The sequence below is a fragment of the Prosopis cineraria genome, unplaced genomic scaffold, assembly GCF_029017545.1.
Source record: "Prosopis cineraria cultivar Desert tree isolate PC_DT_omini unplaced genomic scaffold, ASM2901754v1 PC860, whole genome shotgun sequence".
Taxonomy (NCBI): Eukaryota; Viridiplantae; Streptophyta; class Magnoliopsida; order Fabales; family Fabaceae; genus Prosopis; species Prosopis cineraria.
Genome location: NW_026556185.1, coordinates 1 through 17,260, shown reverse-complemented (window position 1 = coordinate 17,260; position 17,260 = coordinate 1). Strand labels below are relative to the sequence as shown.

Genomic DNA, 17,260 nt, shown 5'->3' with positions numbered 1-17,260 from the left:
GGGATCATAGTCTCCTTATTGGTGATGAAACACGCATTCTCTAAGGACATATTTTCCTCCTCATCAACTGCTAACACCACATACCTAAAGACTATAACATGATTTACCTGTTTATAAAAACCTTTCGAGTATCTCCTCCTATTAGATTGAGGGATTTATTGTAATCCCATCTTAGGAGCTGGCCTTTTGTAATGTGTGGAACCATATTCCAAGGTCCATGCCCATCCTTGGACATTAGCAAGATCTACCATTCCATAGTTAGTGTTGTAACAACATATTGGTCATCAGTGTTTTCCAACAATGTAGTCTTGTTTAAACTACATCTCCATGGACAAATTTCGTTGTGATGTCCAAAGCATCCACAATTAAAGAAAACTAAACCTAAGCCTTCATTTTCCCTAGCACAGTTAGGGAAAATTATTTTTCATATAGTCAATGAGTTCAAATTTCAAAATATTCCACAAATGAGAGAAAAGCTTTAAGACGTCCATCATTTTCCCTAGCACAGTTAGAACCAGAGCGTACCTTTAAGGCTTGCACCATTCTTTGAACTCGATTGAGGTGATAGGAACTACGGACGAAGCTCTATTAAGCGTTTAACATCCTCAGTTGGTTTAAGGAGTTCTTAAGGAATTTCTTTCTCCTCATCAAACTTGTCTTCCTCATCTATTATTTCGTCCCTATCTACAACACCATTGTAACCTAATGGTGAAGCTTTATAAGACATAGGTGGTTTAACACCTATGGGTGTGGAATTGACGTTCTCATTTTGTGGTTGAGAAATTGATGAGTTGTTAACATGGATTTCCTTATTAGTTATGACAACATCAACCTTCTTAGTGGTGGGAGCAGTAGCATTTACTTCTATACCCTTCATGTTTTTCCAAACATCTTCACCTCCAAAATTCGACAGTTTATCCGGAGGTCATTTCTGATGACTAGAGGGGTTCAAAGACATAAGGCAGAAACTTGAACTATTGCTCAAAAATCACCCTAAATTTTGAACTCTTAAAATATACAAAATAAACCCTAAACTTTTAAATTCATAAAAAAATAAACCTTGATCATTAACTTTTTAACATCATTACTATCCACATAGGTACTATTCAGGGTTTATTTCCTATAAATTTAACTCTGATTGTTATAGTACTTGTGTGGACAATAATGAATTAATGATGTTAAAAAAAATTAACAGTTAAGGGTTTACTTTACTATAAATTTAAAAGTTTATGATTTATTTTGCATATTTTAAGAGTTCAGGATCCAGAGCGATTTTCGAGTAAGAGTTCAAGGTCTTATTTACTCATTAACTCTTATAAATTTAACTTGCAACTGCTTTTCATTAAGGTTGGGAAATGGACGGCGAGGCCTATTATGGGTTCAAGCCCATAAACTCAATTATCCTAAAATTGATCATTTTTTTGAAACCAATCTTGTTCAAAGGGCTTAAGATCAAGCCTATAAGCCCTTTTTTTTTAATTTTTAAAATTAAAATTTTAATCATAATATTTCATATTTTTTAAATAAAAATTATATTGTTCAAAAATTAAAAATAATTAATATAAATTTTAATATTAAAGTACAAACATATATTCTAAAATTTAAATTCAATTTAAAAATAAAAATATTTTATTTTTTAAAGGTAAACAAAAACAAATTTAAAAAGACTGCTCAAGTTGACACTTTTTTTTTCAAGGCCTATCAGCAATTGGCTTCAAAGCTCAGCTTTTCTAAAAAAAAAAAAAATCATTTTTTAAGGCCTATTATGATTTTCAAGTTTATATAAATGTATTTAAAAGGGCAACCCTTCAGTCCTAGTCATTTTTTTTGGCTCTACTTCTGATTGAATTTTAAAGGTTACAATGTAATGTTTTATAAATAATTAGTAAAATGTTAAATTATTAAAAAATAATTAAATTCCAACAATTACAATTTGTTGGCGCAATTTAAAAGAATTGCAGTAAAGAAAATGTTTTAAAAAATATTTTATAAAACATTTCAAATTTTAATCTAACGATTGATAAAAGAAGCGGACAAAACCAACTCTCGTTGCATTTACATTGAATAAAATCAATTTACATGATTAATTTAAAATATAACTGATTATATTTTGTAGTAATTGATTTATAAAATTGATTTCGCATGTAATAGAAGAGTAGAATTGAAAAATAGGTAAAATTATTGGTTTGCAAATATAATATATATATATATATATTCAAACATTCATATTACATACATTACATTTCAAAATCAATTATAAGTCCAAACTAATTTTTTTAAAAATATCCAAACAACCCAATGACCTGAAATTAAATTAATTATAAATACAAAACCATAATTTTCATAAAAATATCAAAACAACCTATACATGCCAATCAATTATAAACATAATGGTAAAAAAAAAAAAGAAATCAAATATACACAAAATCATAGTCATCTCAAATTGACTATAGAAAGTATTAAATTCCATTAGCTTTACCTCTTTGAAATTTTATAAACAAAATATTTACCCATTAGAGTACTAATACAATTCCAAACTATTTCCTTGTTCCTCATGCTCATAGTCTCATAGTCAGGATGGAAATTGGATTCAACAAAATTGACCATATTTTCATCCAACAACATCTGCTTTTCAAAATTTCCTTTTCACAGGACATAAGTTGATAGATTTCAATCTCATTCTTCATACAAACACGTATTAAAGGTTCTTTTTTAAGCATCCTTGGAAGCAGAAGATAATAGAGACTTCATATTGTGAACTTCAAAAAAAGCTCCAAGAAAATATCACACACATTATAGTGGAAAACTACTACAACAAATATGAGATATGAAATGAAAGACAAGGAACAGAAAATCTGCTATTATGGATTCATCATTCAAAAAAGACAAGAAACAAGAAACTTCTAGGAATAAACCATCCAACAGCGACTAATAATGCTAACTAGGTCAGATACAGTTACTAGCACCTGGTAGTTGAATACCCACATTCATCTTTCCACATAATTTCACCAAAAGGACTCAACAACTATATATAAACAATAATGACCTTATGATGTAAACTATAATGGATTCATTTCCATCCGAAGTGTTTAAAGAAAGTGGACCTGCAATGTAATCACTAAAATTTACAATCAAGGTTCTTCAACATCGATGTTGCTGACTGATACAAGGCTTTCCACGTAATTAAAAATCTTACTGATATAGCCACAGCTGATAGAAAACTTCTCAAACTCATCAGTAGCAATATTAAGCAGATAAAATTTATTTGTTTCAACATCATTCTCAATCTGATATAGAGGATGGAACACAATTTCATTCCTCCAAGTAGTCATTGGATTTAACTCGCGAGGCAGAGAACAGTGTTTGCTAGCATGTATTCTAGTCCAATTCCATGTCTTCCCTGACACACATGTATCCTCCTCCATCACCCGCAAACGAATGAAATGAGATTTATCCTTTCCAACAGAGTCAGCAATCACACCAATTTTGTTCTCATACACAGTAAGCCTTCTGATATAAGCACGACCTAAATCAGGCATTGGTATCAATGTGAACACTTCATTTGTCAGGTCAAATGATACTACCTGATCATTAAAATCATCCTTTCTACCAACAAAAAACATAACCCCATTAACAGTTACATTACTCAGATTACCAAAACCTACACCCTCTAGATTTCCAAATCCTACCTTCTTCCATGACCCAGAGTTTAATGAATACACCTCCACTGAATTAACCACAAAATGAAGCTCACAAACAGTAATTCTCATTATCTTGTAATCATTATCAATCGGACTGAACCCAAATACTAAAAGGTAAAGAACGTCATAATCATTAATATTTCTGGGCACCTTCTGACCTCTCTAATTGCTGGATTCCATAATAAAAGGGAAAGTGAAGGAGGAGGTAAACCATTTTTCTTTAGCCACAAGGGAAAAGATGTACCACGCTCAACTATTCTAGCAAGAACCAAGCCATTGCAGGAACCCACGACCACAAGTCCATTATCCAACGACGAATCAATCAAAGGTGGTTCTTGAATATCAAGGACTCGCTTTTTGCAACCCAGTACAGCGACGTGTATATCACGAAGACTATTCCTGGGACGGTCAGGTTGGAGGAGAAGGGAAGGGTTTTGATGGTTGGAGTGGTGGAGGTGGTCTTGGATGAAAAACGGAGTCTTGATAAGATTTTTCCAATCTTTGGACACGCATTGAAATCGGATTAGGGATTTTACCGGAAGTCTTTTGAGAATGTTAATGATGATATCGTCGGGAAGAAAGGGGTTGTCGTCTTCCATTACTAGCTGCTTGCTTGCCATTGGAGAAGAAATCACAGAAGAGAGCGTTCGTTCAGATAAGGACTTCGATTGAAACTCGAAGAGAAGGTGTCTCTTGGGATGTTTAAGTACTTTTGGGAGAAAACGGCATTTAAGGATCTTTCAAGAATATTAATTATAATTAAAAACCGTGCAATTATAAAATTTTAATGAAGGACTATAATCCTTAATTTGAATTAAAATTTTTTTAATCTATTTTTTTGTGTATTCATATTTTATACTTTAAACATTCATCTACCACATTTTTAATGTAAATGCTCATAACTAGTATTTTTAGTGCTCGATTTTTTTTTTCAATTTTTCAATACTAATTATATGTTTTCAATACTGGAAACACTTACATTTATTATTGTAATATTGAAACCATGAAATATGTGTACTGGAAACATTTAAAATTCTAAAAAAAAAACACTAAGTACTGAAAATTAAATGAGTACTAAGAAAGTAAAAAACGAGTATAAAAATGGGAAAAATGAGTGCCGAAAAAAATTACATAAAAATATTGTAATTCTAGTCAAGGATCATGATATTTTTTTTTGGTCAAAAGGTATAATTCTTTTTTGAATTTTTTTTGTTTTTTAATTATAAATAATGTTTTTAGATATCCTTAATTTTGTGGCTTTGGATTTTTTGTGTCTATTTTTGTGCAAGTCGTATCATTGACAAAAATAAAACCATATATTGGGTTAGGAAAACATGAAATAATTTTCAATTTTACTTTTAATTTTAATAATATTTTTGAAATTTGAGAACTATCACCACCTTGCACAAATAAGCAATGGCAAAGCTTTCATCTCATGTTCTCATTGACTACACTTTTATAATAATATTTATATCATTAATTAATACAGAAGGCATCATTGAGAAATTGAAATATTGTAGAGGATGCTTTTGCAAGATAGTGCTTTACAGATTGGTCAGATTCACATTTATATTACTAGATTCTAGTTGGGTCTTTCCTTTTTTTTTTTTTTTTTTGAATGAAAAATGTAATTGTCTTCGCGTAGAAGATATAATAGTAATTTACTGGATACTTTGCCAGCTTGAACGAATGAAGAAACAGAAGAAAAGATACTCATCATGGTCTTATATACCTTATCATAACTTAAAAAAAAAAAATATCAATCAAGTACTGTTAGAAAAAAATTTATATCAATCAAAAATTATTTATTATCAAAATAAATTTATATCAATCAAAAATTATTTATTATCAAAACTTGAATGAATATTTGTTAATTGATGTTAGTCTTTTATCAACAACTATTCATTTAAAATTTAACAACTTATTCCAAATTAATAACAATCCATTTAGATATTCTATTCGAATTTTGACAACTAATCCTTAACTGATATTTCCTCCGTTCAAAAAATATAAAATATTTTTTGAGGAGTTGTATGTTAAAATGTGAGGCATTTTTAATCTTTCGATATGTATTCATTACCTTTTTTTTCAAAAATATCACTATTGATAATGACTTTATATTTATTATTTAATAAGAATAAATATGAAAAAATAGCGTTAATTTAAAAGTAGGTAACTATTTTATTAAAAGATGAGATTAGATTAAAAATGCCTTATATTTTTTAATGGATAGAGTATAAATTTTTTCTAATAGTCCTCCATCACTATTTTTCCCAAAAAAGAAATTGTACTTAAATTATTGATTGTATTTTATATTAAAAAATAATTTATTTGACAAAACCTAATAAACATTTAAGTACTTTTTCCTATAATTTTTACTTGTTAAATAACCTAAAGAGTTATAGTGATTAGGGAGAGAAAATGTGAAGTGAACATTTCCCAAGACCCAAACCTTGAAGGATCTTGCAAACTTTCGTCACTTGAATCTTCGAGTCTCAATTTTTTTGATTAAGTGTTGAAAACATAAGCTCCTTATAATGTAGCAAACTTTAAAGATAGAATCAAAGAGCTTATTAGTTATTATGAAAAATTGGATTATGACATTTGAAAACATTGAGATTAATATATGTGTCGACTGGTACACCACTTGAGTGGAGGAACCGCTAGTCAAAGATCTGACTTCTGTTTCTTTCAATGTGGGTATTCAACCACTAAAATTTGGTTGGGACAACTTATTAGACAATAAAGAAAATATTTTAAAAAATTTTATAAAAATATTAAATCTAAATGGCTCAAATTTTAATCAAATGGTTCATATGAGAAGGGGAGTAAAAGAGTAGAGAGAACCAACTTCATCAAATTACCTTTGAATAAAATTGATTTAAATAATTGATCTTGAATATAATTAATTATATTTTATAATAATTGATTTATAAAATTGATTTTGAGTATAATTGAAATCCATAATTGAAAATTAGGTCAAATTATAGTTTTATGAAAAATATATAAAAAACACTAATGTCATATGTTAAAATTAATTATGAATCTAAAACCATGAATTATTAAAAAAAATTCAAAAACACCCCCACTATATCCCAAAATCAATCATGAATTTAAAATTATGATTTTCTAAAAAATATCTAAACAAAACAACGCTTTTATACATGTCAAAATCAAATATAAATAAAAAATCATGATGATTTCGAATTGATTGTAGAGAGCATCCAAACTTGTGTAGTCAGAATGGAAGTTGAATTCAACACATTTATGCCAAAAAAAAAAAGGCACCATATTTCATCCAGCAACATCTGCTTTTCAAATTTCCTTTCACAGCCCCTAAGTTAATGGATTTCAATCTAATTCTTCATCCAAACACGTTTCAAAAGTTCTTTTCCAAGCATGATTGGAAGCAGGAGATAATTGAGACTTCATATTGTGAGCCTCAAAAAGCACCAAGCAAAATAACACAAGTTACTTCTACAAATATGAGATTTGAAGTGAAAGACAAGAAACTGAACATCTGCTATTGTGGATTCAACGTTCATAAAAGACAAGAAACAAAAAAACTTCTAGGGGAAAAAAATATCAAACAGCAACTACGAAGAAAAAGTAACAAGGTCAGATAGAGTAACTGAGTAGGTGACATCTGGTAGTTGAATACCCACATTCATCATTCCACATAATTTCACCAAAAGGACTCAACAACTACATATAAATAATAATTCCCTTATGATCTAAACTATTAATGATTCATTTCCACCAGAAATGTTTAGAGAAAGTAGACCTGCAATGTAATAATTAAAATCTACACTCAAGGTTCTTCAACGTCCATGTTGCCGACGGATACAAGGCTTTCCACGTAATTAAAAATCCTATAGATAGGGCCACATCTGATAGGAAACCTCTCAAACTCTATCAGCAGAAAGATTAAGCAGACTTAATTTATTTGTTTCAACGTCATTCTCAACCTGATATAAAGGATGGAACACAATTTCATTCCTCCAAATAGTCACTGCATTTAAAATGCAAGGCCAAGGACAGTGGCTGCTAGTATATTTTCTAGTCCAATTCCATGTGTTCCCTGACACACATGTATGCTCCTCCATCAGCCACAAATGAATCAAATAAGGTTTATCCTTTTCAACATTATCAGCAATCATAGCAAGTTTGTTCTCATACACCAGAAGCCTTTAGTTATAACAAGCATGATCTAAATCAGGCATTGGTATCAAAGTACACACTTCATTTGTTATGTCAAATGACACTACCTGATCATAAACATCATCCCTTTTACCAAAACAAAACATAACCCATTGACAGTTACATTACTCAGAGTACTAATACTTTACACCCTCTAGATTTCCAAATTCTACTTGCTTCCATGACCCAGAGATTAATGAATACACTTCCACTGGATTAACCACGGAATGAAACTCACAAATATTAATTATCATTATCTTGTAATCATTATCAGTTGGACTGAACCCAAATCCTAAAAGGTAATCACCCTCAAAATCATTAATATTTCTGGGCACCTTCTTCATCTCTCTAATTGCTGGATTCCATAATAAAAGGGACAGAGAAGGGGGAGATAAACAATTTCTCATTAAATTTTTTAGTACTCTTTTATATTTTGGTGATAATCTAATCATCCACCATATTTCAATAAAATAACTTCAAAATATATAAATAATAAAAGCTATCATAAAATGTGATAATTTTTTTTCTAGTTTTTAGAGACATTGTTGTCAATTAATTTTAAAATAAAATGACTACTCCCTATGTTTAAAAGTGTAAGGCATTTTTAAAGGAGTTGGATGTTCAAAAATATAAAACATTTTTAATCTTTTGATATGTAATTATTGACTTTTTTAAAAAAGTGCCCCTATTGATAATGACTTTATATTTATTGTAAGGTGTTTAATAATGATAAATATAAAAAAATAGGATTAGTTGAAAAGTAAACAACTATTTTTATTGGGGGATAATATTCGATTAAAAATACTTTACATTTTTCAACGGAGGGAGTATTTTATCCTTTTTGAATTTTTTGAAATTGTGCAAGTCATAATTGTTCTTCTCCTACAAAGTATTCGTAGGAAAATAATAGTAAAATCTCCCAAATAACATCAGTGATAATTTGATCTCTTGAAATGTCATAATTTCATTAAGTTTATATTATTCTTATGATTTTTTAAATAAAATTATTATTTCTTAAATAAAAGTTATGATTGAAATTTGTTATTTTGAAAACTTTTTTTCAATAATAAAAATTACACTTAAAAAATTATAATTTTTATTCAATTTTGAGATTCACTGAACAAAAGTTCTTATTCCTTGAATAAAAATTGTGATTGAAATTTATTATTTTAAAAACTTATTTTTCAATAGCATATATTATACTTGATAAATTATGATTTCTTATTCAACTTTTGTTATTCATAAAATAAAATTTATTATTTTTTAAATAAAAATTGTCATCCGGGCTTGTTATTTCCAATAAAAATAAAATGATCTCATACAGAAATTTCTATGAACTTCAGTAAAATTATATCATTTTAATATATTAAATTATTATTTATATAATTTAGGAAAATTTTATTATCATTTTTCCTATTAAAAATATCTAATTTAACTCCTAAAAAAATAAAACAATGAGTACTGATAATTGAATATGAGAACTAAAAATATGAAAGACGAATGCTAAAATTACGGAAAATGAATGCTGAAAAAGTTTGAATAAAATATTTTTAATTAAAGTTAACTAAAGGATGATGATTTTTTGTTGTCGTTTTTTTTTTGGGTAAAAGATCATCATTCTTTTTTGAAATTTCAAATTTTAGGTTCCATAAATATAAATAATGTTCTTAGAAAAATGATTATTCGCATCCCAAAGCTTGCTTTCCAAGTTCAATAATTATATATTTCTAACATATTTCCACAAAATCGTTCTAATTCCAATGTACTAAAGTATAAAATGAATATCTATCCACAAATAATAACTAGAAAAATTAGTGAATGGATATGTTAAAAAAATCACAAAGAAATTGTCACAAGTGCCCCTTTTTAACCAAACGAGCCTTTTTTTTTTTTTTAATACCAACACAAACAAACTAACTAAACAAGTCTATGTTGCAAAGGCTCACAGCCATGGCAACTCCACATCACCTTAAAGAGGCAAACAACAGCTATAAATAATTTATTCATAAAATGAAGCCAAAACAAGGAACTTTTATGCACTCATCTGGCTAAAAATATCATTGTATAATGGCGGCTACAAACCATACCAATTCTATGAGCTCCCAGACTACCAAACTAGTATCCAAACAGAAAAACATTACCAGTCACCAAGCGGAAATGAAAAGGCACAAAAAGCGACTAACTGATGCTCAATGCTGCTCTTCTCTTTTTCATTTTTATTTTTGTCACATCGTAAAATTATTGCACCCAACACTGAAATTGAACAGTTCAAGAACCACCTTTCACATCTAAAGGCTTATAGTTAAGAACTGTCTTCAAGAAGTGGATAATCATTGTAACCGATAACAGGATCAGAAGTGTAAAAAGTCTCTCTACGGTACTTGTTGAGAGAAGCACCAAGCTCAAATCTCTTTGGCAGATCTGGATTCGCCAAGAACCACCGACCAAAGGCAACAAGATCCGCTCGGTTCTCTGCCACTGCATTGTTCCCATCTTCACGTTCATAGCCTCCAGCAACAATAAAAGTTCCGTTGAAGGCCTTTCTCATTGGCACAAGACTGTGAGGGCACTCAACTTTTCCCCATTGAGTCTTCATTCTTGGTTCCACCATGTGACAGTACAGAATACCGTATTTATTTAGGGAATTTATCATGTATAAGCCAAGTTCTTTAGGATTGGAATCTCCACATTCATTATAATCTGCAAAAGGTGATAATCTAACTCCAACTCTCTCTGCCCCTATCTCATCAGCAACAGCTTTAACAACTTCCAAAGGAAAGCGGCACCGGTTCTCCAGTGTTCCACCATATTCATCTGTTCGATCATTGACCTGATCTTTCATAAATTGGTCAAGAAGGTAACCATGGGCACCATGAATCTCAACCCCATCAAAACCTACAACAAATAATTATTATCATTCCAAACTTGTTGCATTCAGTTACAATGCCATGCATATACAGATGGAAATACAATGCCAGTACCCCCATAAGTGCGTCATATCATTTGCAAATAATAAACATAATGCCTATGAGATCATTAATATCCATCTATACTTGTAAAAATCTCAATTCGGTACTGGTTGGTTCAGAAATAGGCTATATTGTAATTAATACAAATTCTAATCGTATGCTAACGAAGATGTCATTTATTTACTTGGTACCATTAACTTCCACTGAGATTTTGCATCTAATTCAACAAATTCTTGGACTTGAAATTCAATCTTGGATGATGGGACAGTGGACAAAATTGAACATGTTAAAAAGGGGAAAAGAAAGGAAAGCATCATTGCCTCTACAGCCAGCTTTTAGCTTCAATAGATATTGAATCATTGATAAAACAAGAAAGAACAAAATTGCATTAAGACCTGTTAATTATAATCTGAATCAATGTACTAAAGAAGAAACAGTATAATTATATCCTGCCATTCAAAGCATTACTTATATAGATTATGGTTGAAGTAGTTTGATTTATTACAACATCTATAGTTATCGAAGGTACCAGCTTCCACAGCATTCCTAGCAGCGAGTCTGAATTCATTGATAATTTGGGGAATTTCATCAGCGCTCAACCTCCTTGGTGGTGTATATTGTTCAACATCAATGCTATCACTTTGAATTTGTGGGGTCAGTCCCTTGTCTGTACAAGATATTGGGGCTTGCCCGTTTGGCTGCAAACCTGTTGAAAACAATGTAACCATCAATACATTAAAAGTGTGTACGTGTGTGTATCCAAAGAAATATAAGATATCATAAGAACACAAATACTACAGCAGAATGTAGGTGGGACTCTGTAGGTGTTCAATAGCCAATATATATATATATATATATATTCAATTTTGGGGGGTTATATATTGAAAAAAAAGACAGATTCAATATAGTTTGTCACATATTAAATAAAAATACATTAGATTTAGAGAGCCTCCTTTATTTCTCACTCGTGAACCATTCATAATGCATGTATAAACAACCATGCTTTGATAAAGGAAGCAATGTAATAAGGTGAAGAAGATAAAGGCCAAAGAAGAGGGAGAATTTGTGAAAAAGAACTTGAAGCATAGAAAGAGTAACTAAAATTCTCAATAGATTTATTCAATAGGCAAAACATGAATACAACAAGTAGTCCCCTATGGCTTATTTATAGAGCCCTATTCCTAATCCTTTTATGTAATCCAAAAATAAACTAAATCATAATTAAAGATAAAATAAAAGATAAATATTAGTAAATCCTAATCAAACCAAAATATCTTAGCAAATCATTGACTCTATATTCTCTATACCCATACGCCTTGAGATTTCCATCAATTCCCTCTAATTGAAAGAACTATCTTTCAAAGAGATAAAGAGCTGATAGGACTCAAGCAAGGTGGGATCTAAGCGTTGAAGCTTGCCTTCTATAATCCAAGTGGCAACTCCTACAGATCTGAGTACATCAATTTCTTCAAAGAGTGGTGTGATAGATGGCAATGGCAAAACTAGTCCATGACAGTCTTATTGCCCAATTCAATTTGTCCATTAGTCTAAGGGTGAAAGACAAAGGAAAGCTTTGGCTGGGTACCAAAACGATTCTGAAGGGTTTTTCCAAAAGTAGCCAATGAACTCTACATCTCTATCAGATAAATAGTAGCAAGTAACAGACCTATGCAAATGCATGGCCTCTCAAAAAAATAACTTAGCCAAGTAAGAGACATCTAGAGTCTTGCTACGAAGGATAAAGTGAGTTGTCTTAGAAAATCTAAAGATAGCAACCAAAATGGACTCATCTCCTCGTGCTGTTTATGGTAAGCCTAACACAAAGACCACATTAAGGCCTTGCTAGGGTGCCTTACGAATAGGCAAATAAGTGTAACATCCTATATTTTACATCTTTGCCTTAGATAATTGAGTATTGACAGGTCTGACATAGGAATAAAATCCTAGCAATATCACACTTCAGGAAGGCCCTAAAGTATTGACAGCTATGCTCTTATTTGTTCCAAAATGTTTGGCTACACCCTCAGCACATAATTCCCAAATAAGAATATCCCTCATGGATGATCACGGAAAGCACAACTTAGAAGCACACAATAGATAACCATCTCTAACCAAGAAGTCAACGTGGACATGACATTTCCATCACTAACTTCTTGAATCTTGATAGACGACTCCAAAGTCCAAAGTCAAAGCATGTTCATTATTCATTCTCTAGTCTTTCAAATCCAATGATGCTAATTGTCATGGAGTTCCATATATCAAGCGTTCAACTCAAAGCACCAATGACCTTATTCTTTACTCCTGAATGATGCTTGACAGTAAAAGCAAATTCATGAATGAACTCTACCCACCTGGCATGCTTAGGGTTCAAATGCCTCTGAAAATTGAGAAGGCCTTCATGATCCAAATACAAAAATGTTGGAGCTAAATCACAATATAGGCAGCAGTGCAATGCAATATGTCCTCTACGTTGGCATTGGAAACACTATGATGGGGCCGCTAAGGTTGTTGCCGGAACCTTAATTATTTTGTATTCAATAGACAAAAGGTGTATATAATGAATAATCCTAGGGTTCATTTCATATTTATAATAAATTTTTATTAATTAATATTTAAAATCCACTTAAACTTTCTCTTCAAAACAATTTTGCCATGTGATATGAGCCAGCACTTACCCATTGTGGGACTTTGATATCTTACCACACTTACTTTCCAAACTATCCTAACACAAACAAGTTTGCCAATGAGGATAATATCTTAATCATCATTCAGGTTTTTTCTTGATAACCCACTTCATGCAGAAATGACCGATTCATTATTTTGTATTCAGCAAGCTGATGAACCCCATAGCTTTAACAAAGGTAGTAGAGAGGAAGACAGCAGAAGGTATACAATAAACATTTCAAAAGAATGCAGTACTCAACTTCACATACAGCATGGTTCTAGGCCATTCAAAGCGATAATATACTGAAACATGTTAAATCTCTTTAGCCCACTCATTTGAAAAGACAGATGATTTTCTAGCTATTATTGTCAAACCAGAAGATAAAATTGGCCATAGAATACCTGAATTTGAAACCCTTCCAGTGTGCCAAATCTGACAGAAAAATATGCCACCTTTGGCATGGACTGCATCCACAATGGGCTTCCATGCTTCTATTTGCTTTTGTCCATATGCCTGGTACATCAGCATACCTTGACATTGAACAAGACAACAACCAAAGATGAATATATAAATAAATCAAATTGAAACAATCAGTGTGGAGCTCCTAACAAATTGAGATGAAATTAACGTAACGTAAATAAGTAGTAGAATACGAAGTACCCTATAGCAGTGGGGGAGATACAAGTAGCTTCAGATATCAATAAACCCCCCTTGGTAGTTCGCTGAGAGTAATGTAAGATAGCGTGAGGCTGAGGAACATAATTGTAAGATCTCTGTCGAGTCAGTGGGGCCAAAAAACTCTGCACAGCAAAAGTAAACCAAATTTTGATGATAAGAAATAACAAAGTAGTTAACTGATACTTGAAGTAATCAGTCATTATTACTTAATGGTTGGCAAGAAATTCCCCATTCTCGTTCACAAATCGTAGATGCAAGAGACTTTTCAAAGAACAAAAGTGATGAGGATGTAAGGACCCAAGAAATTAAAATGACAAAGATGACTTGTTACCAAAGAAATATCAAAATAGCTATCATATTTCATTCAAAGTTGTAGAACAAATTCAAAAAATTTTATATTTCCAAGTATGATATACATCATGATTTATGCACAGAAGAAAACCTGCAAGACAAACGAAAAGGAAAATGAAAAAGAAATTCGAGGGGAGTAGCAGTACATACCTGTGGGATAGATTGAAATTTCCCAACTTGTGAGGGGTAAGGAGAGGAAGGACGGGAGCTTCGGAAGCCATTTCTGCCCAAAGACAAGAATCGATTTGGTATAAATAGAACTGAAGGTGAAATGAAAAGATCGAATAGACGACGACTCCATGGTACGGAGTTTGTGGGATGATGTGATGACGTGAGGGAGTGCGTTAGCAGATGGCAGATGAGTTGTTGAGGACAGTGGCGCGACGGCGAGGGCCTTTTTTTAGTAGACAAGCCACAAGTCAATGCCGTAGGACGGAAAAGAGAACATAAACAAATCATCGTACATCGAATCAAAAGAAAAAAACCGCGTTTCTCATATCAAAAACAACTACAGAGCCAACCGCGTCCAGTGTCATATATCGATTATAGACTACCTGGCGCCAGAAAAAAAAAAACCGTGCTGTTGATTGTTTTCAGAGCATTTAAAAAAAAAAAAAAAAAAAAACGTTGTCTTCGTTACCTAAGATATCTCTCATAACTTCCAGGAATCTCAGCACCATTTATCTTAAAATAGTAGTTATCATTTGTTACCCTTACTCGTTAAAAAACTAAAAAAAATATATAATAAATTTTTTTTGTAATATATAGATGATAAGTTGGTCTTTTAAAATGTCAAAAATTTTTTAAATTGTTTAAAACTTTTTCTATCATTAATGAATTTATATAAATTATTAAATTATCCTTGTTGAAAATAAATAATTTACAACTTTTATTTTTATATTTACAACTTTGCTTCTTAAATTTATAACAATACAACAGCAAATCACAATTTTTATATGTTAAATTTTTTATTTGCTCTTACATTATTGTGAAAAGTTATGAATATAAAAACGAAAGTTGTGAATTATTTTTTTTCAATAAGGATAATTTAATAATTTATAACAATTTATAATTTATATAAATGTATTAATGACAAAAAAATCTTTAAGAATTTCAAAAAATTTTGGCATTTTGAAGAATCAAATTGTCATTTATATATTTCAAAAAGATTTTATTATTATTTTTTTTCAAAAAATTATTTAAAAATATATTTTTCTTATCTATTAAAAATAATAAAATTAAAAATTGTTCTAAAAAACTAAATTTTTGTAATACTAGTATTTTGTTATTTTTTATTTTACATGATTAGAGAAAAAGGCCCAAAAAAACAAACCACACACACCACACACACAATATAGCGTATTCATGGAAGACCTTTGCGTTAAAATAATTAGTTCACTCTGTGTCAACACCTTTAGAATTTTGATATATTTTTTCAGAACATATCTAAAGTGAATCGAATAACCATAAGCCATTTAAAAGTGTTCACATAATAGGTTGAGATAGAATTGAAACACTCCTATCCCACCTCCCATCTCAAAAAAAGAGCAAGATTAAATTTTTGTCTTATCTCCCCCCATCTTGAAAGTTATCCCGTTCAGTTAAGAATTAAGATAGGACCGAGATAGAGTGAGTCAGGACTTCCCATAATCTCAATAAATCGGACAATTTTAAAAAAAAATTGGATAATAACATTCATTAAAATTTAAAACATATATTAATATTTAAGTTTAAAATCAAAACAATACAAGTACATAAATCACCATAATTTAAAATCAGTTATTAATTACTTAATCACATACTAAACATTATGATAGCAATTACAAGCGATCATAATGTACATCAAATCATTGTTCTTTCACTTTAGTTGAGATATGCTAAACTAATTATTTTTAAAAAAATAAAAAAATATAATATAAATAAAGTTATTAAATTGATGGATATAAAATAAAATCATATTAATATAATTAATATTATATAAAGAAAGATATCGCCTTATTTACTCTATGTTATTAAAATTATTAATATAAAAAACTTAGTTTTATATACGGATTATAAGTATTGAAATTATAATTAATATAATTAATATAAGTATAAATTATATTAATATAATTAATATATTTAATGTTATATTTTAAAATAAAATAATATATATAATATTTAAGATAGGATAGGAATCTCAGTGATAATTTTGTATCCATTCTGTCCTGAATTCTTTTCTTATTCCATCCCATAAAATTCTATTATGATTATTTTTGGATTAAAGCAGATTCGTTTGAATATGATTTGGATGATAACCGACTAATCAAAATAAGTATAAGCTAAAAGCCATCAACCGGATGATGACGTGGAGCGTAGCGCGCGCGTTCGCAGAGGGCAAATGAGCGCAGTGAACTGACTACAGTGGTGGATCGATGGCGAGCGCCATATAATTAATAATAAAATAAAACTATTTTTAAAAAGCACAAATAATAATAAAAGTTTGATTAAAAATATAATATTTGTTAAAAAATAATTATTTAACCCATATAATTTTAAATCAATTATAATTTAATTCTTGAACTTTGATTTATTATATTTTAGTTTTCACTCGATTGTTATTTAATTTTTAAATTTTGATTTGATGTAACTCAATTCTTATAGTTTTAATCATTGAAAATATTAGTCTCTATATTTTAAAAAATAAAATTATAAAA

The 17,260-nt window shown here is 30.2% G+C and overlaps 2 protein-coding genes across 2 annotated transcripts; both read right to left on the bottom strand.

The window, feature by feature from the left end:
- Positions 1-3,131: 3,131 nt before the first annotated feature.
- Positions 3,132-4,321, bottom strand: LOC129298606 (putative F-box protein At5g62060). The gene is made up of 2 exons (XM_054937031.1): positions 3,946-4,321; positions 3,132-3,808 (listed from the first exon to the last, which is right to left on the bottom strand). Exons 1-2 carry the CDS (start codon positions 4,319-4,321, stop codon positions 3,132-3,134), a joined length of 1,053 nt encoding a protein of 350 aa, XP_054793006.1.
- A 5,549-nt stretch (positions 4,322-9,870) lies between these two features.
- LOC129298609 (12-oxophytodienoate reductase 1-like) lies at positions 9,871-14,324 on the bottom strand. The gene is made up of 4 exons (XM_054937036.1): positions 14,196-14,324; positions 13,937-14,065; positions 11,400-11,576; positions 9,871-10,796 (listed from the first exon to the last, which is right to left on the bottom strand). The coding sequence occupies exons 2-4, from the start codon at positions 14,061-14,063 to the stop codon at positions 10,204-10,206; spliced, it is 897 nt and encodes a 298-aa protein (XP_054793011.1). The 5' UTR covers positions 14,064-14,065; positions 14,196-14,324; the 3' UTR covers positions 9,871-10,203.
- Between the last annotated feature and the right edge of the window lie 2,936 nt (positions 14,325-17,260).